This window comes from Falco rusticolus, chromosome 12, assembly GCF_015220075.1.
Source record: "Falco rusticolus isolate bFalRus1 chromosome 12, bFalRus1.pri, whole genome shotgun sequence".
Taxonomy (NCBI): domain Eukaryota; kingdom Metazoa; phylum Chordata; class Aves; order Falconiformes; family Falconidae; genus Falco; species Falco rusticolus.
Window position 1 is genome coordinate 11,885,418 of NC_051198.1, and position 25,118 is coordinate 11,910,535.

General features: G+C 42.6%; 1 protein-coding gene across 8 annotated transcripts in view; it reads left to right on the forward strand.

Annotated features, from left to right (window-relative positions):
- The window catches only part of LTBP1 (latent transforming growth factor beta binding protein 1), a 216,738-nt gene that overhangs the window by 16,645 nt on the left and 174,975 nt on the right, over positions 1–25,118 (forward strand). For 2 of the 8 annotated variants that reach the window (XM_037405592.1, XM_037405593.1), the window contains exons 1-3: positions 3,301–4,325; positions 4,904–4,974; positions 18,921–19,209. In XM_037405592.1, the coding sequence (XP_037261489.1) occupies positions 3,871–4,325; positions 4,904–4,974; positions 18,921–19,209 (815 nt within the window). In that variant the 5' untranslated portion in view covers positions 3,301–3,870. Of the gene's footprint in view, positions 1–755; positions 910–1,092; positions 1,277–2,795; positions 2,978–3,291; positions 4,326–4,903; positions 4,975–17,134; positions 17,153–18,920; positions 19,210–25,118 lie in introns of those variants that run through there. The other 6 variants (XM_037405594.1, XM_037405595.1, XM_037405590.1 and 3 more) reach the window with 6 other exon arrangements.

Sequence of the window (25,118 nt, forward strand, 5' to 3'; positions counted from 1 at the left end):
AACAGGAGATACAGGTCTCCAGCTGATTCTCAGCTTACAAGAAATTAGAGACCGCTTTTCCTCCTTTAGCTCAGAAGAAGTTTGGAGTAATATTATTTAAGCTAACGGAGCTACACTATTGTAAAAGTGCTCTTCTATATCCCAAACTGGGGCTGAACACAGTATTCAACCTTGTCAAACTCCAGTACATAAACTGTGAGCTTCCAGCCCAGCTTTCCTTGCAGGCTAAGGCTTGCTGCCTGGTGGATCTGCAAGACCACGAGGGCCACTCACCGGCCCTGTAGCCCAACGCATCGGGCATTGCTGACCATTCAACTTACTGCCTGGCGAACCTGGACCCTGGGTCGCAGGGAGATACTGTGGCCCTGCTGCATAAGGAAGGCTGAGTCATCACCCGTGCTCAGATGACTTCACCCTCAACGTAACGTACATCTTCCCTGAAGCGTCCTGCGAAGGTCCCTGCTTTGCCCTGCGAGCCTGTGCACCAGGCACATTCTCCACGTGACACAGGGCCACAGTCCTGTCCCCTTCATTTGCTGAAAAAGAACTGTGAAGGTCTGAGCACTGTCAACTTCGACAGCTCAAAACCAACCATCCTCTCTCACGCAGCTCATGGGACTGGCCCCAAAGCCATGAGACTTGAAGAAAAACATACATGGCAGTTGAGTTCTTGCTTTCATTTCGGTTTGAATAACGCTATTTTGATCCTTGTTGCAGATACATTCTCAAGCTGGCTTCTCCCCTTGTCTGTTAAGGCTTTAACCCTTGAAGCAATCCTGCCGTCTCATCTGGCACCAGGTTTGCCTCCCGCATCTGTCCTGCTCCCAGTCTTCCAGCCAATTCCACCCTTCTCAGCCTCAGCTATGCCCTTGCAGCAGAGCGCCCAGATGGCTGCCCCTCTGGTGGGAGGTATGCAGACCAATTTCTGTAAGTTTCCCTATGTTCACCCTTTAGTCACAAACCACGGGGGGAAAGGAACAGAGACTGCCTGAATTGCTTTCCCAACCCTTCTTTAAGAGATTGGTGTGCCTAGCAGGTGCTGTGAGATACTAACTTCTGTTTGTAACTGCAAACTCGGTGTCTTTTCCACAGGAGATAGAGAGGCAGCCAGAGCAGGTTTCTCATGAGCAGTGATACCATTTGCTAGAGGATCCTCAGGAACTTTAGTAGCCACCTGGCTTGTTTTCAAAGGCTAACATCTAGCTGTTTGGTGCTGGACAGATGTGCTTTTTTGTCCTGTAGAATCAGGGACTTCTACATGTGAAGACATTTTGAGGTGAGCTTTAGACTGGGTGGTGATTCACTGAAGTTCTCTTTTAGCTGTTAAAACTTCTACAGCCAACCCAGCATGTTATTGCAGCCAAACCAGTTCCCTAACACCCAGGACCCTCCAGATCTGGGGAAGTAGGGAGGGGGGAGTGACCAAAACCAGACAAACAGAAAAGAAAAGTGTGGATTTCCTTGTTAGAGGAAAAAAGAGAACACTGAAAGTCAGATCTACCATGTAAATTTGTGAGGCGTACTTGACCTCAACCAATTAATCTCGGATAACATTTTTTCAAGAATGTTTTTAAACCTCGATCATTATATGCGAGGCATTCACCTCTGTGATACATTTCCCTTGAGGTTCCTTACCTTTTGCTGTGCAGTAGCCAGTAACGCACCACGTTTGCCCCCTGCTCGACATGACTTAAACCCCACATTTCTTAAAAGCAACTGTCTTCTGCTGTGGAATGATGCAGTTTTTGCCCTCTGTTCAACAAACCCAGCCACACACGTAGTTGTGATCTCATTCTGGAAAACTTCTGAAGGACAGCGGCCTTGTGCAGAGCAACAGTCCCGAGTACCACATCAGCTTCTCTCTGCTTACTCAGTCCTCACCCCACCTCTCTGGTTTCAAGGTATTTTTCATTCCCTAAACACTGTAAAAACACTTAGCATACTCAGGATTGACAATAATTAGCCTTCAGAAGGCTGAACCGTTCAGTCACTGAGAATGCCTTCCGAGTTAAAAAAACAACAGACATGGATGCTTGCTAAGAGAGGCGGCAGTGGTCTCACAGTTAACTTCCTAGTTATCTTCAAGCTGGGGCTCCTTTCAGGCTTTCTCTGTTTTTTGTCTGAACCACCACAGAGTTTCCTACTAGTTTAACCACTGTGGATTTAGAATCCCCCGATGCTACTGGCATTTTCTTTTTCAAGCACTGGGTTTCAATTCAGAGCACTGGAGGCACAGGAGCAGAAGCCTGTAACATCGACGTGGCTCCCTTACACTGTGACTATAGAAAGCTCCAAACTCTCATCTATTTAAAACATCTATTTATTTTTGAGCAGTTTTAAATAGATGAGAACTAAGGAGGAAGGGACCGTTGTGCTCCTAACACTGGCTCTTGCCTGGAATCCTGTCAATGTAAAACTCTCCTGCTCCCCGTGCCGGCTGTGTAGCTGTGCCAAGAGATTTAAGAAGAAAATCTCATCAGTTTGGAGCCAGGGTCAGTGTCCTTAAAGCTCTGGAAAAGAGCAGAGGAGAACACAGGGAGGAGGACCTGGATTCCAAGCTATTGGATTTGCAAACTGATTCTCCACAAAGTTTCTTGGAAAGAACTCGGACACATCAGCTTGAGAGTATTTTAAAAGATGTAATCTTCAGGTTTATCTTGTGAACTTTGGGTTTTTCCCTTTATTTACAATGCTAAAGGGCGACATCGATGAGGACGCACTGGAGAAGAACGCAGGCAGTTTTGCTTATGTATTAATTCTAAGCGTACAATTGTGGTTTGTGTTTTGTTCTTTAGAAACACATACTCCTTGACAAACACAAAGAAAAACACGAAGGAATATGGTCCCTGATCCTGCTAGGATTGCTGCTAAGAGCAATCTCAAACCTGCGGCTCCCACCAGGCAGAGGCCGAGGCAGGCGCTTACCTTTAACGCGTGGAAGTGCTTCCGCTGAGTTCCTGCCTACAGAGTGAAACAGGTATATAGGCGTTTGGGGGTTTACAGCCATACCTCCATTAAACGCTCAGCGGCTGCAAGAGCGGAGGTACGCGACCCCCGCCGCGCGGGACCGCTGCGCTCGCTGTGCCGCAGGCAGGCGGCCGGTCAGCGCCCCGGGGGTCGCCGCAGGCTGCGGGCGGCCGCTCCCCGGCCCCGGCCTGTCACCTGGCCCCAGCCCCCCGCCTGTCACCTGGCCCCGGCCCCGGCCCCCCGCCTGTTACCTGGCCCCGGCCGCGGCCCCCCGCCCCGGGAGCGCCGCCTGACGTCACGGCGGCCCCAGGCTGGCTGCGCGGGGCCGGGGCACCCCGTCCGCCCCCTCCCCCCCCCCGCACACGCGGAGGAACTCTTTTAAAAAGAGGGTGGTGTTTTGTGTGTTTCTGGGGTTTTGTTGTTGTTGCTTTTTTTTTTTTTTTTTTTTTTTTTTTTTCCGGCCCGCACTGGCTTAAGGAGCGTTTCTTACACACGCACGCAGACCGCTGGCAGCTCCGGCAACCGACACATCTGCTCTCCATTGCGACCACCCCCCTCCAGCAAACACCCTTCCCCTGCTGCTGCTCCTCCTCCCTTCCCGCTCCGGCTCCGCTCGCACCCGCCGCTTCCTTTCTTCCAACGATGTTTTCCTGCTCCACGGGGCGACGTGTTTGCTGAACTTTCCTAACAGTTTGGGGGGCGGGTGGGAGGAACCTGAGGTTTTTTTTCCTTCCCCCCCCCCCCGCCCCGGAGCAGGTCGGGGGCAGCGAGCGGAGGAAGGATCCGCACGCCGGGCGCAGGTCGCGCACACACACACACTCGCTCACTCTTCCTTCGGCGGGGAGGAAACCCTTGCACCGGGGGTCCACCAAGCTCGCCGGCTGCAGGGGCTCCGCTGTGGAAATGGCTCGGATCAGACGGGGCTTCCTCCTCCTCCTCCTCGCTGCCTGTGCACTTTTGTCACCAGCGCTCGCTGCCTCCGAAAAGGGCAGGCTGAGGGGGATCACGTACGTCCTGCAGCCCGGCCGGGGGGGCTCCTCTGGCAGCCGGCATCAGCGCCCGGTGCTGTTCGGCGGGGAGCAGCAGCAGCAGCAGCGCACGTTTAACGTACAGCTCAACACGCGCTACGGCGGCGGCACTCTGGAGCGGACCCGGCGGATGAGCAAGCCGGGCGGCGCGGGCGTCCAGCTCCGCTTGGGGCCCGCCGGGCAGGTCCACCCCAACGCCGCCGCTCACGCCGCCTCCTTCGCCAAGCCGGCCCGCTTCGGCCCCCGGCCCAAGCCGCCGCCGGGCCCCCACGGCAACAGCAGCGCCGCCCTGCCCCTCCGCCAGAAGCACCAGCTGCCGCCGCTGCCGGGGTAAGGCGCCCGCCCGCCGCGCCCCGCGCGTCCCCCGCCACCCCGCACGGCTGGGGCGGCCGCGCCGCCCGCCCGCCGCCTCCCTGCACCGCCCCGAGCATCTTCGCCGCGCCCGTTGGTCGCTCCCCGCGGCGGGGGCCGGGGCAGCCCGCCAGAGCCCGGCGCGGCGGTACCTGCCCGCCCGCCGCTCCTTTGCCGCCTCCACGCGGCACCTGAGCCTCGCGCGTGGCCAGCCCCCCCCGCGCGCCTCGGCGGCTCCCGCGCCCGGGCTGAGGCGTCGAGCGCGCGAGGAGCCCGCCACCGCCCCCCTCGCGGCCCCGGCTCGCGCCTCGGTCGTTCGCGCCCCTGAGGGAAGCGCGGGGGGTGCCCGTCGCGCCGCAGCCTCGGCGCCGCCCGCCCTGCCAGCCGGAGCCGTGCCGGGCCAGGAGTTTCCTCGAACGCTCCTCGGGAAGTTTAATTCCTGACGCCCTTTTCTTTCCCGGCCCAGCGCCCACCCTGCAGCCTGGCTAGGGACGGAGCGGGGCTGGCTGCCGCCGGGGGGCCCTGCCGGACCCTCTCCCTCTTTGCTGTTCCCGCAGGGTCAACGTCTGCGGGGGGCAGTGCTGCCACGGCTGGAGCAAGGCCTCGGGCTCCCAGAGGTGCATCAAACGTGAGTAGCTGTGTGGTGTGGGGGGTGTGGGGACACCGCTGCAGCCTGTAGCCGGGGGGACCAGTGGAGACCACCCGGGCACCCGGCAAGGTGGTGGATGCAGGCATCAGCTGTGGGCAAAGAGGTGCTGGCTGAGCTACAGATCCCACCCACGCTGTGTCACCAGCCTGCTTGCTGGAGCCCATCTCCCCCAGCATCGTTGGCACACAGCAGTCATTATGCTTCATCTCTCCTCCCTAAATCCCCCCTTGCTAACCTTCATGAACAGCGGGTGCCTCATATGTTTATTCTTAGCACAGATCGCAGCATTTCTGAAGAGAGCTTTGTGGAGGTTACTTTTGTAGGACCACCCCCCCCACACATGTTAGTGCTTGGGTGTTAGGAGTTTTTTGAAGAGGGGGACTTGATAGGGTGAAGAACCTGCCAGAGGAGCACAGGTGGGGAGCAAGGAATTGCCATCTACCCACGCTGTCCTTTCTCCAGTGCCCCACGTAGTGATCCTGTGATTAGGGCATGGAATTTCTGAAATGTTGAACAAGGTAAAAGCAGTGGGTTTGGAGAAGATCCTGTAGAGGGTCATACCTTTACTGGGATACCTAGAAACATAAAATCTGTGCATAAACTAACACTGAGCCAATGCTATTATACTCAGGTTGGCCTTTCTAATGTGAAAGAAGAAGAATCTCTGCTAATTTAGGCAGGATTCAAGATGACTGCGAATGGCTAAACTGGAGTGATGTTGCCATGACGTCATGGAAGATTGTAATGACATACCTCTTCAGGAAACCCCTTTAGGTATCAGTGAGATTGGGCAGAGCTTAGAACATCACTTTAGTTCAGCAGGACTTCTGTCTCTGAGAGAGTTGGAGTAAACAATGCTTTCAAGACTCAAACTCTGGGGCTTTTTATAGTGGCTTTTGTCCCTGTGTGGGATTTTTCACAACAGGGAGCAATCACATTTGTAATCCTCAGTAAGGTCAAGTACCTTTGACCTGCATGGAGCTGTTGCTAAGAAGAAAAGACTTGTATTACAGTAGCCTGTTAAAGACAAAACTTCACAATTTCCCTGCCCAACTTAGGCATTTAAGATAGTCTTCTAAATTAACATTTTCAGCTTGAAATACATGCTGCTCTGTTAGGTTAGTCACCTTTTTTGCTTAACACGCTTTACAAGTATAGAGTGATTTCCTTCAGCTTACAGTGGTATTTTGAGGCTAAAACACCTACCTTAGCTGAATGACTAATCAAAATGGAAAAAACAATTTCAGGAAATTAAGTAAAAAAAAATAATATTTCAACTGCAATGCTATTGTCAAACAATTTTATTTTCAGTATTTTGAACAAAACGCATACAGTTTTCCTTTTGGTGGCTCTTTGTCTTCTAGTAACTTTTATTTCCATATAACTTCATCCTTTTCAACTTTTGTTTATAAATTAAGAACTTTGCTTTCTGTTCTTTAAGTTTTGCCTTTTTGGCTGACTTCTGCCATTATCATTCAACTATTCTTTTTTTTATTATTATTTTTTTTTAATTCCTTTTTAGGGTCTTCAATAAAGACCAAATCAAGCAGTTAGATTTTTATGGCATAGCTGGGTAGAATCTCATTTAAATCCATTAATTACTTTGTTCATCCATAGTTATTGGAGGAATGGACTAGCAGAGGAGTCAAAAGAAAGGGGAGGGCATTTACTTTTTGACTTTTCTTTCTCATTTTGTGTCCCTAATATTAGGCTCTCCTTTGCATTAAATATTTTTGCTGCCTGCTCTGATGCTACTCTGATACCGCCTAGCAGTGGTATAATACACTTGGCTTAGATCTCAGCTTTACCCCTCTTGGCAAGCCAGGGGAAGCACTAAATGTACTGAAGTTGTCTGTTTTGTAACTTAGGCAAACCGTGAGATAGCATTGACTTGATATAGCTATGGAAGATTAGTCTTGCAGTCATAAAACCAGATATCTCTGTTTCTGGAACCTCCCAATGTTCTTTTTAGAAGAACAGAAACCCTATAACTGAACAAAAGTTAACCCCTTTTTTTCCTGTAAGTGATTTTTAAGTTCAGTTAGTGGACTCTCAGTTATTTTTGAGTGTATTATTGCAGTTGTAGATTAATTGTGCTACAGATGCAGGCACACCTGAGCTGACTTCACGCAGAGTCAGTTTGGATCTGTCAGTGTTTATTAGTTCAGACTTCGTATCGCTTTAATAAGCTGTTTGGTCTCTAGGGCCAGTTTATATTCTTTTGCATGGTGCAAAGCCTGAGCTAATAAACCCCAGACCCATACTGGCTCTTTCCAGAGCCAACTTCCATTTGTCTGCATTGTGCTTCCAGAACCAGAGTGCTGAGAGCCAGCTCTGATCAGTGAGGCTTATTAGCTCAGGTGTAATCCCAGCAGCATGTGTTTCTGCTCTGCTGCACCTGTGTGAATAAGCCTGCCTGTAGTCCACAGAAAGAGGGGTCAAAGGGAAGCGGTATGGTCTTGCAGTCCAGGCTGTTAATCTTCCCCCTCCCTTTGTCTTGTGTGATTGTTTGCTACCCCTACTTTCTCGTGCATGGGCCTATGGCTGAGGCTGCTGTTCCCTTGGTGGGTGGTAGTCTGACTGGAAGCAGTGGCAGTTGCTTCACATTTCCTTGGTAGCAGCAACAGGGGGTATTTGAGATGTTTCTGTGCAGGTCAGAGAGTAGCAAATGTACAGAGGAGGCAAGTTGACTTTTCAAGTCCCTTTTCTAAATTCTAGTCTGAAGCTGAACTGCTTGTTGTGTTCACAGTATTCATGTTCTCTTGGAAGCCTGACAGTCTGTCCTCAGAAGGTGAACTTCTGTTCTCCTATGAACTACCTGTATGAGAGTGCCTACCATATCCAATTTTAGGCATACAGGTTTTCCCCTCTCTGTGCCTAATATTTCAGTTTTACATTGTAAAAATTTTAAGAACTTCTTTTTCAAACTTGGTGTGACTTTGCTTATGAAGAACTGCGTTATTCTAGTGAAAAAGATTAAATCATAAAGGTCAGCATTAAAAAGTGTCCAGAATTGCTTTACATTGGGAGAATGATGCCTAATGGTCAAAACTGACCTTTTTGAAGTGTTCAAAACATCCACCTTTGGGTAAAGACAAAGGTGGGAAAAATTCAACCACAGCAATGAACACCTTGGGAAGCTGTAAGCACGTGAGAGGGTTTATGACAAAGATAGTCTTCCAGTCATAGTTATCATAGGTTATAATCTGTGTAAGTGCAATAATAAGATACTACCAAGGCTGGAGACATAGTGTTTTGTTAGTACTTGTTGCATAACCTGAGCATTATACAAACGTTAATTAGCTCTATAACATGGCTGTAAGGCAAGTAAAACCTGGAGTGTGGGGTTTCTGTTGTTTATTTCATTTATGGAAATTGAGCCATAGGTTACATATGGCCTTGGACAAGTTATAACAACTGTCTGGAAGGTGTAAGATGGAAATTAGGAGTTCCTGCCTCTCAGCTGCATGTTTATCCTATTGAAACCTGTTGTCTCCTACTTTGTTACTTACTACGAAATTTCCATTAGTTAATACTGCTTCCTACAAAATCTGCTCATTTGTTTGTTCTGGTTTTGTTTCCTTTTTTGTAACGGTTACAAGGAGCTGCTGTTCATGTTGGGAAGTCAAGAAAGAAATTACCTATTGTTTGCAGGATCTAGTATCTTACAAAATACAAAATTAAAACCCCCACCTTATTGTAATAGTAGACGCTGTCTAAAATGTATATTGATATGCTGTATCTGGAGCATTAATGTCAGTTGTTTGTGAGTGTTCTCAATATAAATGGGATGGTTTAAACAGCAGCATTGCCTGGAGGAATTCTAACTTTCACTAGTGTAACGATGAGAATTAACTAATCCTAGTGGGAAGGAGAGAGCTGGCTGTTAATGGAACACTGAAGCAGTAGCTCCTTATTGCAGAGGTGGAAAAAAAAGGCTCGTAGGACAAATAGGTGCGAAAGTGGATTTTGCATGATTATGTTTAGAGTAAATTTCATATAGGGAGAGGAGTTATTGTCTGTGTAGATGTAGAACCCACGTACACCATTGTTGTCAATTAAAAGGAAAAAGATCTTGTGTCCTTGTTGAGTGAAGGTGGTGTATGTATTCCATGCTTGGGCATAAGGTGAGTATTTTGGAGTTGGAACTGGACTCAATTCTTTGAGTTTGGTAATGAAGTTCTTTCCTGTCTGTCGTGTGCTCAGGCACCTTGGAAGGGCCAGCAGAAAATTAGACAGTCTGTTGTCTTTTTTTGTATTAAAATATTATCTTGCTAATTCTCTTCTCTTTTGAAAGACTACCTGACTCAACATTAAAAAAAATGTGCTATAGGTAAATTTTTAAATTTGTAAACAAATTAATTTATTTGTCAGAATAAGAAAATATACAACAGTAAAGTCTTCCCTCTGGAGAAGGAGGAGACTAGAAAAGTTGTGCTAATGCTTGCCCAGAGGAAGGGTCCCTTTTTTTTGGTTCCCAAATTTGCATGGCCTCTGCTTTGTGTATTGCTGTTCAGTTTGAGCCATCGGATCCCTAAACCTCCAGAGCTATACTTCTCACTGTTACTGGGTTAGCAAGCTACAGCTTTGTGTCTCCTTCGGGACAAGGACACTTAACAATGTGACCAGTGGTTCTAGACCTCGAGCTGTCTGAGATCTGGATGGAGCATGCCTGAGGTTGCATGCTTAGGTCTTGTTCTGATATAGGGTTGGGATGCAGATCTAGAAACTTGGAAACGTACACGGGTCCCCTCGTTTACATATAAAACTCTCTATCACTCAGTATTGGTTGCTCAGAATCCTTTTTCTGTCTTCAGTTCAGCTCTTACAAGTGTGTTATGCAGGAGAGCTGTACTTCTGGTCACTGGAACTTAGTACTTCAAATCTTTGCAGCTGTGCTTCATGACAGTTTTCTGCTCATAAATGGTTCCTGAGGCTTGTGCTTAAATCAGTTTTGTGACTGAGTTTTACCGAGTTTGTTTATTTACATTATGTATACCAAGCCTAACTATAACATACTGTCTCCAAATGTTGTTTCTTCTCATTCTAAGCCCATCGTCTCGGTAAAACCAGTATCATTCAAATTACGTCTAAATCAAAATTAAATCTCAATTTTAAAGAGACATCACTACTTTGACCTAACAGAACTGACCTTTGTGTTAGCCCTTTTAAGTCTATTATTTGATGTTGTTTTTAAACACTTCAAAATGGAAAAACCAAAAGCCACTACTTGAGTAGCTTGGTTTTGCCTCTGCTATGGTTGCTACTATAATATGTAAATAAAACTTTTGAATTTCATAGACAAGGAATAGATTGGCTTTTGAAGTGGGAGAGCTCAGTGGTAGTTCTACTCTGCTTTATTTTTTGCTTGCTGTCCTTGGGAAGGGGGGAGAACAGGAGGATCCAGATTCTTGTGATCTTTGGTTTTGTCTGCATTAGCAAGCAGCATGGACTAATGGGAGCAGATCTATAGTCTAAAGCCTTAGGTTTGAATGACCTGCAGTCCATTGCATGCATGTTTCAGGGCTTAGTGTTTTATTTTGGTCTAGGTGTAGTCTGGTCTCATGAATGAATGACAATATGAGGCTGAAATACATTAGGTGCACTCTTGGAGTGTTCACATTTGGGATTTAGTTTCTTGTTATTTTTTAAGGTGGGTTTTTTTTTCCCCTCTGCATCTAAAAGAAACAGTGCATGTGCTTTTAGATGCCCCCACAACACGAACCAAACCTCCGTGAGTGAAATTGTTAAGATATGCTTCAAGAGAGTCCTGACCCAAACTAAAGCAGTAACACAGACTTTGAGCATTGTCTGTCTCCAGGCCATTGATGGCAGCCAGCCTCCCTCCCGCGAGAGGAGGCAGTAAGACCTATGAGAAGACGGGGAGCTGTTAGCTGCTCCCTGCTTTACAGATGTGACCATGCTGTGTGTCGTTACCACATTCTGGTGAGGAAATGCAGGTCCGCGATTAGTATGAGGTGAAACGTACTCAGCCTTTTCTTTGTGATACATTTGGGACTTCACTGGAAACAAGTAAGGTTATAATGATACATAGTCTATTTCATACAAATACTGCATGTGTGTGCAGATTTAAAACAAAACAAAGAACCTTAAAAGAAACTTCTCAAGATGTGCTCCTACACTGAAACAGATGACAGATTGATAGTGAACTCGTTCAGCTCATTGCAGCAGTTAGTGTTAATAAAAGAAGCAGGACATGTAGTACAGTTGTGGTAAACCTACAGTGGATAAAAAGTCCTGAACACTTCCTCTGTAAATGAAGTATTAGAAGGTACCCAGAAAACTGTGGGCTTTTTCTTTTTTTTTTTTTTTCCCCCCCCCCTTTCGTATGTGTTGGCTATTTGTTTTCAGTGTGTAATTTGGGAGTGGTGTAGAAAGCTGTGTAGGTGCTGTGGGGAGCTGTGGTTCATCCAGTGATTGCACAGTGTTCCGGTTCTGCATGTTACGGGAACAAAATGACCTAGTGACAGTGAAGTGATACTTTGATACCTCTCTTCTGTACAGCTGCCCTTCTTGAGCACGGAGAAGGGAAGAGCTAGAAGCAGGGCATGTTCCCCTCTCCTCCCTCTCCAGCAAAGTGAGAGGGCAGGGCAAAGTGGCTGTGCATGTGGGATCAGTGAGCCTCCTGACCCTTGGGAGAGCAGGGCTGTAGTGAGGGGCAGGTTTCTGTACTCTGTGGGGCCTTCAGAAGAAGTTGGGTGCAGCACCTTTAATGATACTCCAGCCTTCTTTGCAGCCTCCAGCATGAAGGGCCACTTGTGCCATATGAACCTGCCTTAAAGCAAAATTGCATTGCCCAGGAGCTGCTCTTTAGTGGAGGGTGGATGGAGAGGGCCACACATCTCCCTCCACTGGCTCCTTGTTCAAATACTGCAGTACTGGCTGTTAGCAGATTATGGGTGGTTCAGGTTGTTGAGCCTGTTCTGTAATTAACAGGGACTGATAGTGGGTTGGTTTTGAGGGTTTTGCTTTAGTTTTTTTTGTTCTGCCTTTAAAAGCACCAGTACTTGACTTGTGTAGCCTAATTTATTCCTAGAAAACTTACCCTCTCCATTGACTACAGAAAGAAAGCAGAGCTTTAGTTTCTCTCTGCATTTCTGACTGCACACAGAAGGGGAGTAAGGATTTTACATGTTAGCAAGGCAAGATGTTAATTTAAATACAGAGCTATAAATAGCTCATCTCATCCATGTTCTTTTTTGTGAAATGCACATGTTAAACCCTGCATAAACCTAGAGTTTTGGAGAGCAGCTTCCTGATAAAGGGGGTCTGTTTTGTGTTCTGTGGCAAGATTTGTTTTTTCATAATTCAAATCAGTATTTTTATATCTCTTGCTGGCTGTTTAGACCTCAATTTTCAGAGAAGCTCAACTAAATGGTGAACTCATGGAGAGCTGGTTGGATTTAAGGAAAACTTTATTATTATTAGCATTTTAATTACTCTATTATGATGAGTAGTCTCGTCTCTTGTATTTCTTTTCTGTAGCACTTCAATTGTCTGAATCCTCTATCCAGTTAAAATTTTTCAGTTGTCCCTTTATTGAGTTTCTCTTTGTTCAGTTTCCTGTGTATTTCTTACAAAGTATTTTGTAACACAATAAATAAGCACTGTAATGAGAAAGGTTAAGAGAATTATAAGGATTGCAGAACGGAGTGTTAACCACTCCAGCAAGCAAGAACAGCATGTAATGCAAATCTGCTGGTTTCTTGGCTTAGTCCATTCTGTAGTGAATCTTTCTGATACTGAAATGATAGAAGGACCTATAGCATGTGAAATGTTTGTACTGTCAGAATATGTATAATTATGATCTCTTATTACTTTCAAATGTCCCCCAGATTGTGCAGTCTAACTTAAGTATTTATACTATATAAACTTCAGTAAACACAACACAAATGAAAATGCCAAGTATCAAACAGCATGTTATATTCTTATGACTGATAAGCCTAATTTCAGCAAAAGGATGCATTATTTTTTGAAGTATTTGAGTATAGCTGCTATTCTGATAAATCTTAGCATTTAGAGGTAATACTATGAAGATACATAGCAAATAATCTTAATGAAGTACGTTACATTGTCATTAGGTTAGGAGAGAAACTTTGTGACTTTGTTTGTTTTAAAAGAAATACTATGCCAAAAGCATTAGGCTTTTTTGTTTCCCTCCTTTCTTGGAGGTCATGTTTATGGAGCCATCCACACCAGTGTGGGAATGCATCAGATGTTTTGAAGTGGACTAGTGAAGAATTCCAGCAGTGACACATGCTTTTATTTGAAGTATATTTGGGGAAAGAATTCCCTAAGACCATCTCCTTATGATAAAAACAAAGTTCCTGTGTAGGAAGATACAGATGGTTGTAATACCTCCACCATTAGTAGTGTAGAGGTCATACAGGTTTTCTGCAGTTAATGCCATTTCTTCTGATTGTTCAAGTAATTTCTTTTTTTTTTTTTTTTTTTTTTTTATAGAATGGTTTTGCAACATGGTGGTCTCACCCTTGGTCACAAATTCCTCTCACTCCCATCCTCAATAAATCTGTAGAATTGTTGGATGTATTTCTGGTAAAATTCAACTTTTGAAAACTGTTTGGAGAAAGCTACTCGGATGTCGAACTAGATCCCTAGAAAAGCATTAGGTGGTGAGCACTAAATTTTCCTTCAGCTAGCTTTTGGGTTTCCATTCTCCAGTGTTGCATCCTTAGTCCTGACAACAACTTAAAAGATTGAAGATGGTCTCCAGAATAAAAGTGTGAAAGTGAATGGTGAGCTAATCGGTAGGGCAATTCGGAGAACCAGAAACTATTATGAACTTTGCTGTTCTCCAGGATGTCAGCGCCATATTCAGGTTTTTCTGAGGCCTCTTCCCTTTCAGAGCCCACAGCTTGTCGCTCTCCAGAGTAAGTGCTTCACTGCTTTGCTTTAGGGATCCGTTGGGGATCACCACTCTGTCTTTCAACAGTGGGAGTTAAAGGTGCCTTTGTATTGCAACTTCTTGTTTAGGATGTGCGCTCAACCAAGATGAGCTCTGGTTTGGTTTCCTTGTGTGCTTGAGGAATAGAATTCTTGAATTAATTAAGACAGGCAGTATTTGCTATGCCTTTAACAGTATTCCTGTGTTGCCTGTAAAGGAACTTGAAATTTCTGCTCTAAGCTCAGGTATATTCATGTCACAATGTTGTTTTTCCCCCTTTCTGTAAACAATGCATGTGTCATTTCTTGACCATTTTGTGTTGGAATCTGAAACAGCCTCACACTTACAATCATCTTTGCAATTACTGTATTTTCTCTTATTTGCCCTCCAGCATGTATTTTGCCTTACAGGGTTTAGGCACTTCTATGAGGGAAGTTCATATATACTGTGCCAATGTGCACAGTGATGAAATTTGTTGGAAACAGGGCATTCTGCTTAAACTGATGCTTGACTATGTGTGGTTAAGAGGACTGAAAAAAAAAAAAAGTTACATTAAATTTTATGTGGGAAATAGAAAGGAAAAATCTAGTGGATGGGCTCACTAGATATAAAACTCACAACACTTGTAGTGAAATTGTATCAAAGTATTAGAAATTCAGGAATGAATTTCTAATTCATGTGAATGCTTAAGTACTAATCAGCAACCGTTGCTTGATAAAGGAGATGCTTAAAGGTGGAGCTGAGGCTAAAAGGTTAGAAACTTGGGTGCGGGAAACTTCTGGGACATTTAAATTTGTTGATTGTGAGTTTGTTACTGAAAAATACAGTTCTCCACATGATCTAGAGATACAAGGGAATAAACTTGTAAATGAGATATTACTGTTTGAAGAAGGTAATTGTGAATCAAGGTAAAATCAAAGTGATTAGCATAGGAATCAGATGTTAATGATCTTAATTCAAGAATTATCAGAAATTTAATATAAAAGTTTTTTTGTGACCAGATAGTGGTATCTGTATTTTGATTCTTCTGAAAGGTCAGAAAAAGAAATTTTAATCTAAACTTCTTCAATATGTGTTAATTTTTTATACTTTGTGATATAATAAATAATGCTTAATTTAGTATGTATTAAAACAGAAGTACACTCTGCATATGTAGAAGTTTTAAAAATATGTAAATACTATAAAAGGTTTATAACAGGTTTATTTTAGGTCTTGCTCTGCAAGTATTTGTATAGTCTTTAACCAAATAACATGAACATGTGGAACAAAAAGTGCATATGTATAGATCAGTCCCAAACCAACATACAAATGTATTGGAAGGGGTGCGTTTAAACCTAATGGTAACTTTACTATTTTATACTTGCTTTTTTTGTCGTAAATAAAGCCATAACAGGCCTTATAAGTATCCCTCTAACTCAGCATTCTCTCTGCGATGCTGGTGAGCAATAGTTGATAAGGGGAGGATGCATAAAAAGGATGAATGTGTTAGGATACAGCCACAGAAAATGCTTTCAGCTTTTTGTGATTCAGGGACTTCCAAAGCAAATGTGGCACCAAGGCTTTATTTTTGGTAGATAAAGATTGCATGGTCTTATAACACACAACCCAACCCAAAAGATCCCCATGTTACTTCACCATGCTTCTGGAAAGTGGGGGAAGGTTGGTTATGTTGGCTATGCCTGGCCTTCCAATGTGGCCAACTTCTTTGGCACAGCAAGCTATGGATGCTGAAACTAAAGGTTCAAAAAGCACCAGTGAGCTCCTGACAGAAAAATCTGCTGAGGGTTATTAAATACAAAAACAACACTCTTCTTGCTCAGGAAGTTGCTGAGCCTCTAATCCTTGAAGACTGTAGTGGAATAAACTTTCACTGCTTCTCACCCTGTACTTAAACGTGTCCTTAAGCATCCACCTTGGCAATGGAGAGAATGGACTAAGTGGATCCTTGATCTGACACTAAGTGTAGTCTCGTTATTTGCATTTCGCCGAGCTCCATTGTGAACTTCCAGTTGTAACCTCCTTGAACTGAATAGGACCAAGCCTATTGCCTTTGACGGGAGTATGTTGGCCAGCTCTTCAGTTTTAAACTTAATGCTTGCATGCTCCAGTTTTTGGAAACTTAGCTTTATGGAAAATAATGGTGTTTTCAGTTAGACGTGCCATTATTGTTGTCTTCAAACAAAATAATTAGGTCATACATTTGGCGTGCTGCAGCTGTCTTGAACATTTTTAAAACTAAACTGCTGTATTATGTCAATTAAAATGTTCATTTTATTCTTTCCTAAAAATGTGTTCTTTTATCCTATTTTGTGATCCACTATTGCACAACATTAATAAAGAACTTCAATCAAAGGATGCATTGCTGTGAATACCTGATGTATCGGTCTTTTTAACCTGTTGTCACTGTTCATGTGATTTGAGACAAACTGGGTATTTTATAACATAGTTGCTGGATCTGCTGATGCTTGTTTTGTTATAAGGCCAGCTAGAGTAATACTGTCTGTCCTTGCAGAGCTTCATGTGCTTGACGTGTAGGTACAGCTGAGAAACTTTCAGGGTTTACATTGCTGTCAGTGAAGTAAGAATCTTCAAGTCTGGGTAAAAAAGATAAGGTCATTTCAAAACAGGTTCTATTTTCAGGTGTCTAGTTTTAAATTCATTGCAGCCTTATTATGTTCACTTTGGTAAGTGGAAACTTAGGTTTTCTTAGGCTTTTGCAGCACAGCTTTGGTTCTTAACTACATGGGGGGAAAAAAGTTGCAGTTTTCTCAGGGTTGTCGTTCATACGTGTTTAAATTATTTCACCTTTATGAATTAGATACACAGTGATCAGTATCCTAGCAGAGTGGATATTTTGTTTATTGACTTTTGAGGTGGTCTTGTTAGCCTCTGTCTGATTTTTGTTTTTTAAATAACTTGTTGAGAATCTTAGAGCTTAATATTCATGGGTGGCTGTAAATCTCTAGAAATATATGTTCAGTATGAATGTGTGTTAATGTAAAAATGGGACTTTTGAAAATCTGTAATTATTATCATTTTTTTAAACAGATATGTTTATGTGATTTTTTTTTTCTAAAGCACTCCCAGCTGTTCACAGGGTGTTTCACTGTGATCTTGGGACATTTTCTGCAGGTGACCTGAATGATGGGGGTTACTGTTCTGGTCTTAGAGTCTCTCCAAAGCCAGTGAAACTTAATTAGAATTTAAGGCTTCTGAATCTATTCTTCAAAGGTATAATTAATTTCAGTCCTGTGCATATAAGTGAATTTTTACTGTTCATAGGAAAAATCTAGTTTTAAAAGCAAGACACAAGAAAGAGTTGGCTTGTGTGCTACAACATACGTTTGTTGTAAATCCCTTCTCAAGTTTACAGTGAAAATGGTCTTCAGTCTTCCAGCAGTCAAAGACGAAATATATTCTCAAAAAAACCCAGAAATGTAAGCAAGCAAATGGTTACTCTTTATGTTGCCAGGGAGATGCATAATATACAATTAAGCTAGCTCAGCTAAATAGTATTGAAAAGGAGATACGTTGCTGAACAACATATGGAGGGTGAAAGTATATGTGAGAAGAAACCCCTGCAAAGCTGAAGTTAAAGTTGTAGGTCAATTATGGTGCCATGTATGAGAGGTATATGTGGTACATCTGTATCAGATGGTATTATTATTTGACAAACTATTCCTCCAAATTAACACAGTCCCATCCTAATAAGTTATTTCATATGTATGCTTGTGTGTTTATTTTAATATATAAATACATATATTAAAACTTGAAGTGTCAAGTATTCCAGTTTGTTTGGACCAGGGCTGTGGACTGACTTTTTGAAAATATAAAGTAATTGTGCAGCTGGATGTACTTGAATATGATGCAGAATCACATGTTATGTTTTAAGATATGAACCTTTTTAGGTTCTTATTATGGTTATATTGTTAAATTTTATCTACTGGATAAGATAATTTGTTTTGCTATCTTTGTCTTATCTTAACATTCTCTAAATATGATAGCGCTGTAAGTTTAAGCATCCAAAATCTTGAAATTAGGCATACCTTTGCGATGTTATGTACACATATAACGAGCAACTGCTGTTTCTTTTTTTCTTTTTTTTTTTTTTTTGGTGGGATTTTTGCTTCTTAAGGTTTCTTGCTTCTTCAGAGTGGAATTGATCCTGTGTTAACTAGGTCTACAAGCTGGCTGTTGAGTCTAGGCTGATTATTCAGACTCCCTCTATAGTCAGCAGATAGAGAGCAACACAGTGTAATTAGTACTATCTGAGGGCAGGTATCTGAAAGCGAATTGTCTTTTGAATAATCTGATCCCTTTTCAGTGGTGGTACACAGAAGGTGTAGAAGCTAGGTCAGGCTAATCACAAGGACTTGTCTCTTTCTTCAAAGAAGTCAACCCCTATGTCTTCATAGCAGCAGTTTATGCTGCGAGCCCTCAGACAATTTCATTTGGGCTTTAGAGGGGGAAGAGATGAATCACTTCATGCTTCTCTGGATTGTTTTGGTCATCTATAATGTGACTGTAAGGATTCCTTCTAGTTACTACCTATGGAGGATCTGTGATTTTAAACAGTAAGAGAATCAATCCAAGCCTAGACCAGTAGTAAAATCTATGATCTGCATAATATTGTTTCATTGGATGCAGTTTGGTTGTTAAAAGTATGGGGAGGGAGGATGCGGGGAAGGAAGGAGGGTATAAAGACTGCTAACAGGAAGGTTTGAAATAATGTTATATTTCTTGATTTAACTTGTTCATTTCCCATTCTTTATCTCACCAGCATTTTACTTCTTGGAATTGTTCAAATGTTGTACCTGTGTTATGTAGGAAAGCAGTAAAAGCTACAGCAATTTATATACTATCTTTTGTGTAGCTTAGTAATGTTGTGCTCTCCTACTTCAATTATCATTAGCAATTAATGCCTTTTTTATTATGGGGAAGGTTTGCATTTTTGTTCACGCTTTGTTTCAAAGGTACTTTTTAAAATGTCTTTTCTTAGCTAACTGTGCGCCACCGTGCCAAAATGGAGGGATGTGCCTGCGACCTCAGCTTTGTGTGTGTAAACCAGGAACAAAAGGTACTTCCTGTGAGGATACAGTCATGCAAGAGACATCTTCCACTGGAGGCCGGAGCCCTGTTGTTCCCCCGTGGCCCATACCCCAGCAGGCTGCCCAGCAGACCTTCTCTCAGAAGGTGCAGGTCCCACCGAAGGTTGGCCCTATGACTCAGATGGCATTCACCATCAAGCAGAAGCCTCCTGTTGGGTTACCTCAGCAAATGCAACCACAGTAAGTGTTTTCTTTGCTTTCAAAGGAGTCCAGTATGTTAGATTTATGAAACATTGTTGCTTGCAAGTATTTTCAAATAATCATACTTGGAAACTTTCAGAGATTTTTTTTTTATTATTATTTTTTTTAAAGAACTTTTTATTTTAGCTGTCAGACTTAAGTGGATTTTCAAGCTTCTGTTGCTTATGAGCCAGATCTTCTCACCTGAACAGAATATCCTGTAATGTCAGTCAACTTTATTTTCCTTAGAATGGCAATGCTATACAAATTTCAGAAGAGTTATTCTGAATTTACACTAGTGACTTTTTGAGTTAAACCTAGAACAGTCTGGCATGGAATTTCAATATCTCACATAACTGAGGAGAGTAAGATTTGGTGCTTGTGTTCTGAGTTTTCTTCCATTTGCATTATATTTTCTTTCTAAAAATAAGTGTGTATGGCTCTACTACAGTTGATACTTCTGCTTGCTTGTGTTTGAGGTTCATAATTCTATCTGCCTGTCACAGGTAGCAAAGAAACACGCCTCAAAGAATTTCATTTCTCTGACTCTTCAATAGCTTGTGACTTAGACTTTGTGTTATTTTCATTAGTTTAGATACTTCAAGTGGGTCTGAAATTTCTCTAACTATACTTTTTTTTTATTAATGTGTCTGACCTTAACTTGTTTCAGGGATGAAATAGGGGGAGGGAGGTGCACAGGAAAGTGGCAGTCAAAGTGAATGTGGGTAGTTCTAGGGGTCTGCAGCAACTACTGTCCATCAAGTTCTCCAGGTGAAGTTAGTAACAAAGTGTTCATGCCCTGTAACAGGTGTTGCTTTTCTGTAGCTGTAAGCAGGGTGCAGCCCATCTCACTTGTAGCCTCCAGAGCAAGATTATCAGGACTGAGAAATAAACTGTTTTCCTGTGCCCAAAACTATAAAAATGAACCTGAAAAGGGTGGTGTGTGATTATAGAGGTCTGCATCTGAGTAGTTATATGCTCCTGACAACAAGGTACATCCTGCCACACCTCTCCAAAGCTGCATGTGAGAATAGAGATCACTGGGCACTGCCAGTGATGTTTATTGTCTGGTAACCTCTTTATTAGGTTCTTTCCTCTTAAACCCTTCCAATTCCTTTTACGGTTGTCCTAGCTCATCTAATTGTGGAGCCACAAGCAAAACTGGGTTTGTACATGTCTTCTGTAATAGGAAGAGGGACTTATCTCTTGGAGTTCTAAACTCTAGCTAGTATGTTCTTTGAGAAAGGTGTAACGTGAGGCAGGGTGGGCTTTAGGAACAAATACATCCACAGTCTTGAAGGACAGAAAAATTGCTACCCAATTTTAGTATTTTATAGTATTCTAAACCCAGTTTCATTCCTATAAGTGAAGCAAAAGTTATTGAAGGGGAAATTAACAGTAAAATCAGTAGGTTTTTTTTTGCTCCTTCCCATCCAGACCAGTGGGACTGCTAATCCTCAGGACCTGGCTTCTCTGCTTAGCCCCATAAAGTGGGAAATAAAAAGCAGGAAATAAGTACAAAGAGGCCAGACAATTCCTGTCTTATCACTACTGATTCCTATAGAGTGTACTGTGTGTCTTTTTCTTTCTCCGTCCCTCCACACACAAGCATTCTCAATGAATTCTTCCTGTTGTGATAAAGGCTAGTTGTCCAAATTGGGTAATAAAATACAGTTCAAAAAAAAAGAAAAGAGGGAAAGAAAAAAAAGAAAAAGAATGCAGGTTTTTTTGCCTGAAAAAAAAAAATAAATCTTTCTTCTTCCAAGCACTCTGAAACTGTCCTTAGAAGGCTTGTGGCTGCCTCTAGAGAAGACTTATTTTCCATTATTCCTGGAAAGGCAGAGTTGAGGGATAAAGGGTTCCTTTTGTATGAAAAGAGAAGATGATCAACTGATATTCTTCTATGCTACTACATAACATGCCAGGTTATGATGCTCAAGTGTTTCTAGAGCGTACATACAGCATGCCATGCTTCACCAAAATATCTGTTCCTGCTTCCATGAAACAACATCACAGATGTAGAGAAGGCAACTTCAGGCTAACAAAAACTGTCATCTGTTATCTGCTATCCAAAGTGCCTCTGTGCTTCCATAAGCAGTGTTAACCCAGGTGGGCTTTGTTGTTCATGTGACCTTTCTCCACCTATGGATTTTCTTCTACATGTAGAGAGGCCTTTTTACATAAATGGGACTATTAGTCTTTGCGATCACATGAAGATAAGTCTATTTCATCCAGCTTAATAATAGAGTGGGAAAATGGAAAGCTGTGTTTTTGGAGTCATGAGAAAGCCAGCCTACAACCTTGGCAGGAACCAGACATAGGAGCTGTATATGAAATGGGCTGTTTCACAAAACCAAAGCAGTTGTACAAATTGCAGCGGAAGAAGGCGAATGTTTAGTTACAAGTATTGAAATGAGTGCTAGCTGCAGTTGTCGAGTAGATTATTAGAACAATTTACAGGGCTGAAAGATCCTTCTGAGGTCAGGTCTCTACCCCTGGTGCAGAGCAAACAGGCTAGTTCCTGCTTCAGTTCCTCTGAATGTTTTGAGCTCTAGCATGTTGTGTGAGGCTGTGCAGGTATTTTTTGAATGGTTTTTTTCTGTTCCCACTCCTAGAAATGCAGGGAAAGGTTGTGGCAGGACTGGAATCATGCATTGTCAGTGCAGTTGGTATGCTGATCTAGACACTGCTGCTATGTAGAGCTGTCAAGGACTGGTGAGAGTCAAGGCAGAACCCAACCTGGAACACCAAAATAAACTCCTAGAGGAGGCTTGTCTCTACAGTGCTTCTGTTTTGCTATCCTCTTGTCATTTTTTTTGTTTTGTATATGAATGCAACTTCTCCAACTTCAGTTATCAAGTTGTGTTCTTACATGTTTTCTTGAGATCATGGTGGCAGTGATACTTAGGGAATTAGGGAATTAATTTATTTCTTCCCAGATACCGTTTTTTAAAGAATATGGTGCTGAACAGAAGGAAGCCTGGAGAGAGTTTGATTTCCTGGAATATTGTGGATTTATCACACAGGCAGTTAGGACTTGCAAAGTCACTCATAGCCCTGGGCTGAAGATGGATACTATCAGGTACAAGGACTCATGTCTGAAGAATGTTAGCATAAGATGTAGATGGCTGTAATTGAAAACAAGTGGCGTTTCAGAAACAAAAATCTACTGCTTATTTGAACCTGTTGGGAATTCTGATCTCAGTACCAGACATGCTTTGTGGTCTTGAATTCCTGTGATAGCTCTCCAGTAACTCTGGGTGTCCCTTTCACATCTCATTCTCTCATTTGTTGGCAACAGTATAGCTCCAACAGCTTGATTTTCTGAATTTACCAGCTGTGGGAACAGAAAATATTTTTTTTTTTTTTTTTAAAGGGAACTTTCTAGTACAATTTTGGAAATGGTCACCGAGAGTACATCACCAACCAGCTGGAGCTCAATGCTACAGTGAACTGTCACAGCATTGCTCCTTCAGCCTCTTTTGGAAGCAGTTGTTGATGAAATTTCAGTTTGTTTTTGTGTTGGGCAAAGCAGAGCTCATCAAAGGAGAGGTGGATGTATGGACTTAAGGTGACGGATTAGACTTTGCTGCTGTGTCTGATGCCCCTAGAAATGTTTCCTAAGAGGTCCCCTCCAAACCTGTATTCCCGGATTACTGGGTCTAGTCCGATGCTATTACAGGCGGGTGTGTCCTGCTAATTTTAGTGAACCTGTCAACCTGTGTCTTAAAACTGTTTTTTCCTACTTTTTAAGGATGTAGTATTTTGTCCAGTATTTCCCCAATTTTTACTAATTGGCATGAGTGAATTCAGATAGAAAAAATAAAAAAGACTGAGAGAAGGACTGGGCATGCTGTTGTGACCCTACTGAAATCAGTAATGTAAAACAGTTATAACTGAAAATGGAATGTATTATTTTTATAATCTATAATTGTAATTTATATATTTACATATGTATGTAAAATAATCTGTAAAAGTTATTGACTTTGTGTGGTTTAGACTCTTGGCTGAGGTTTACTGCAAAATATTAGAGACTACTTTTTTAAAATTTCCTGTTTTGCATACTAGTTCTTTTTTGTTTGACTATATGTAATTTAGTTTTTAAAACTTGCGGTTCTGAGATTGGTTTATGTGATGGCTGACCAGGTAATGGTCTAAAAAAAGGCTAAAGAAATGTTTTTTAAAGCTTAATAGTGAGTGTGAGAGTGAATATTTCTGGAGGACGTCCATTTTCATCACCATTATGATAGATTTTTGTACTAAAGATCTACAAAGCAAGTGAAATATCACTACTCTTTAGTTAGTAGAACTCTGCACCTGAACTTAACTGTGAGGTCTGTTTTAAAAATACTTTATGGAAACTCTTGACCCGATATTAAACTTCTGTCCAAAATGACCTTGACTTTTTTTTTTTTTTTTAGGGAAACATGTTTTTAAAAGGAAAGCAAGGACTTTGGGGTAGTGTTGGTGTTAGAAGCATAGAAGAACTTAGGTTAGAAGTAGAGGCAATATGGTCCAACTCTCCACTTAAAGTAGGATTGCCTATAAGAAGTTGCTCAGGGCTTTGTGCAGTTGAGCTTTGAACATTTTCAAGGCTGCAAGGCTGGAGAACTCGCAGTATCTCTGGGCTTCTGTTGCAGTGTTTGACCACCCTCAGGGGAAAAAAATTCTCGTAGTTGAAATTTCCATTGTTGCACATTGTTACCCTTTGTCTTTCCACTGTTAAGTCTCTGAGAAGTCTGAACCAGTCTTCTGGCTCAGGTCTCTCCAGTCTCAAGAGGCAGTGGTAGACTGCAATATCATTGCCTTGAGCTGCCTTTTCTTTTGTTCAGAAGAGCTGAACAAACTCTTCTCCTTCAATCTCTCCTCATATGCTACATGCTTTAGTCCCTGACCGTCTCGGTGGCCCTCTGCTGGGCTTGCTCCATTGTGCCAGTGTCTTTCATGATTTGGGGAGACCATAACTGGACACAGTACTTGATGCAGTCTCACAAGTGCTGGATAGAGGGAATGATCATTCCCTTGACTTGCTTGGCTATGGCTGTTGTTAATGCAGCCCTATATATGACTGCCATTCTTCATGTGGGAGTGTGCTGGTCACTCATGTTGAGCTTGTCCACTGGGACACCCAGATCACTTTGTCAGGGGCTGATTCCCAGTTGTTTCAGCAGCAAATATGCACTGTTGTGTGGAGTTGCTGTATCAGATAAAGGACTTTGTGTTTGCCTTTGAACTTTGTGAGCTCATTTCTCCAGCTTGTCAAAATCCCTCAGGCCCTCAGTATAACAGCCGCTCTTCCAAACCTGAAGTCTGTATAATTGCTGAGACTGCATTTCCCCCCTTCTCTAGATCATTAATAAAGTTGTTGAACCATATTGGTCCTAGTATCTATCTCTAAGGAAAACAATTAGTTACCCAGTTAACCTCCTGTGAGTTGGCTTTTGTATCACTGAATACTACCTATTCAGCCAGGCAGTTTTTGCACCCACTTTGTAGCCAGTTATCCATATTTCACCAATTTTTATATAAGGAGACAACTGTGTCAAAGACCTTGCTAAAGTCCAGGTTAAAAAGATTAATCATGCTCATTTCACGCACTGAGCTGGTCATCTCATAGAAATCAAGCAAAACCCAAGTAAACAAAACAAAAAAACTTTAATCCAAGCTGAAACAGAAAGTCTGTGATGACTTCTTAACTTCTGAAAGTTGTAGTTCAGTTGTTTTCATTCTTTGTTGGTGATACTCTTTTCCTTCAAAGCCAGGAACTTGTGTGATAACACTGCCTTCTTCAGGAGGAGACACCATCTCTTTTCTTGGGCTACACAGGGGAACTGGAGCTGTAAGCAACTGAACTGCAATTCCAGTGATGGTATCTTGGAAAATTAGTATTTTTGATTCTAGGCAAAATA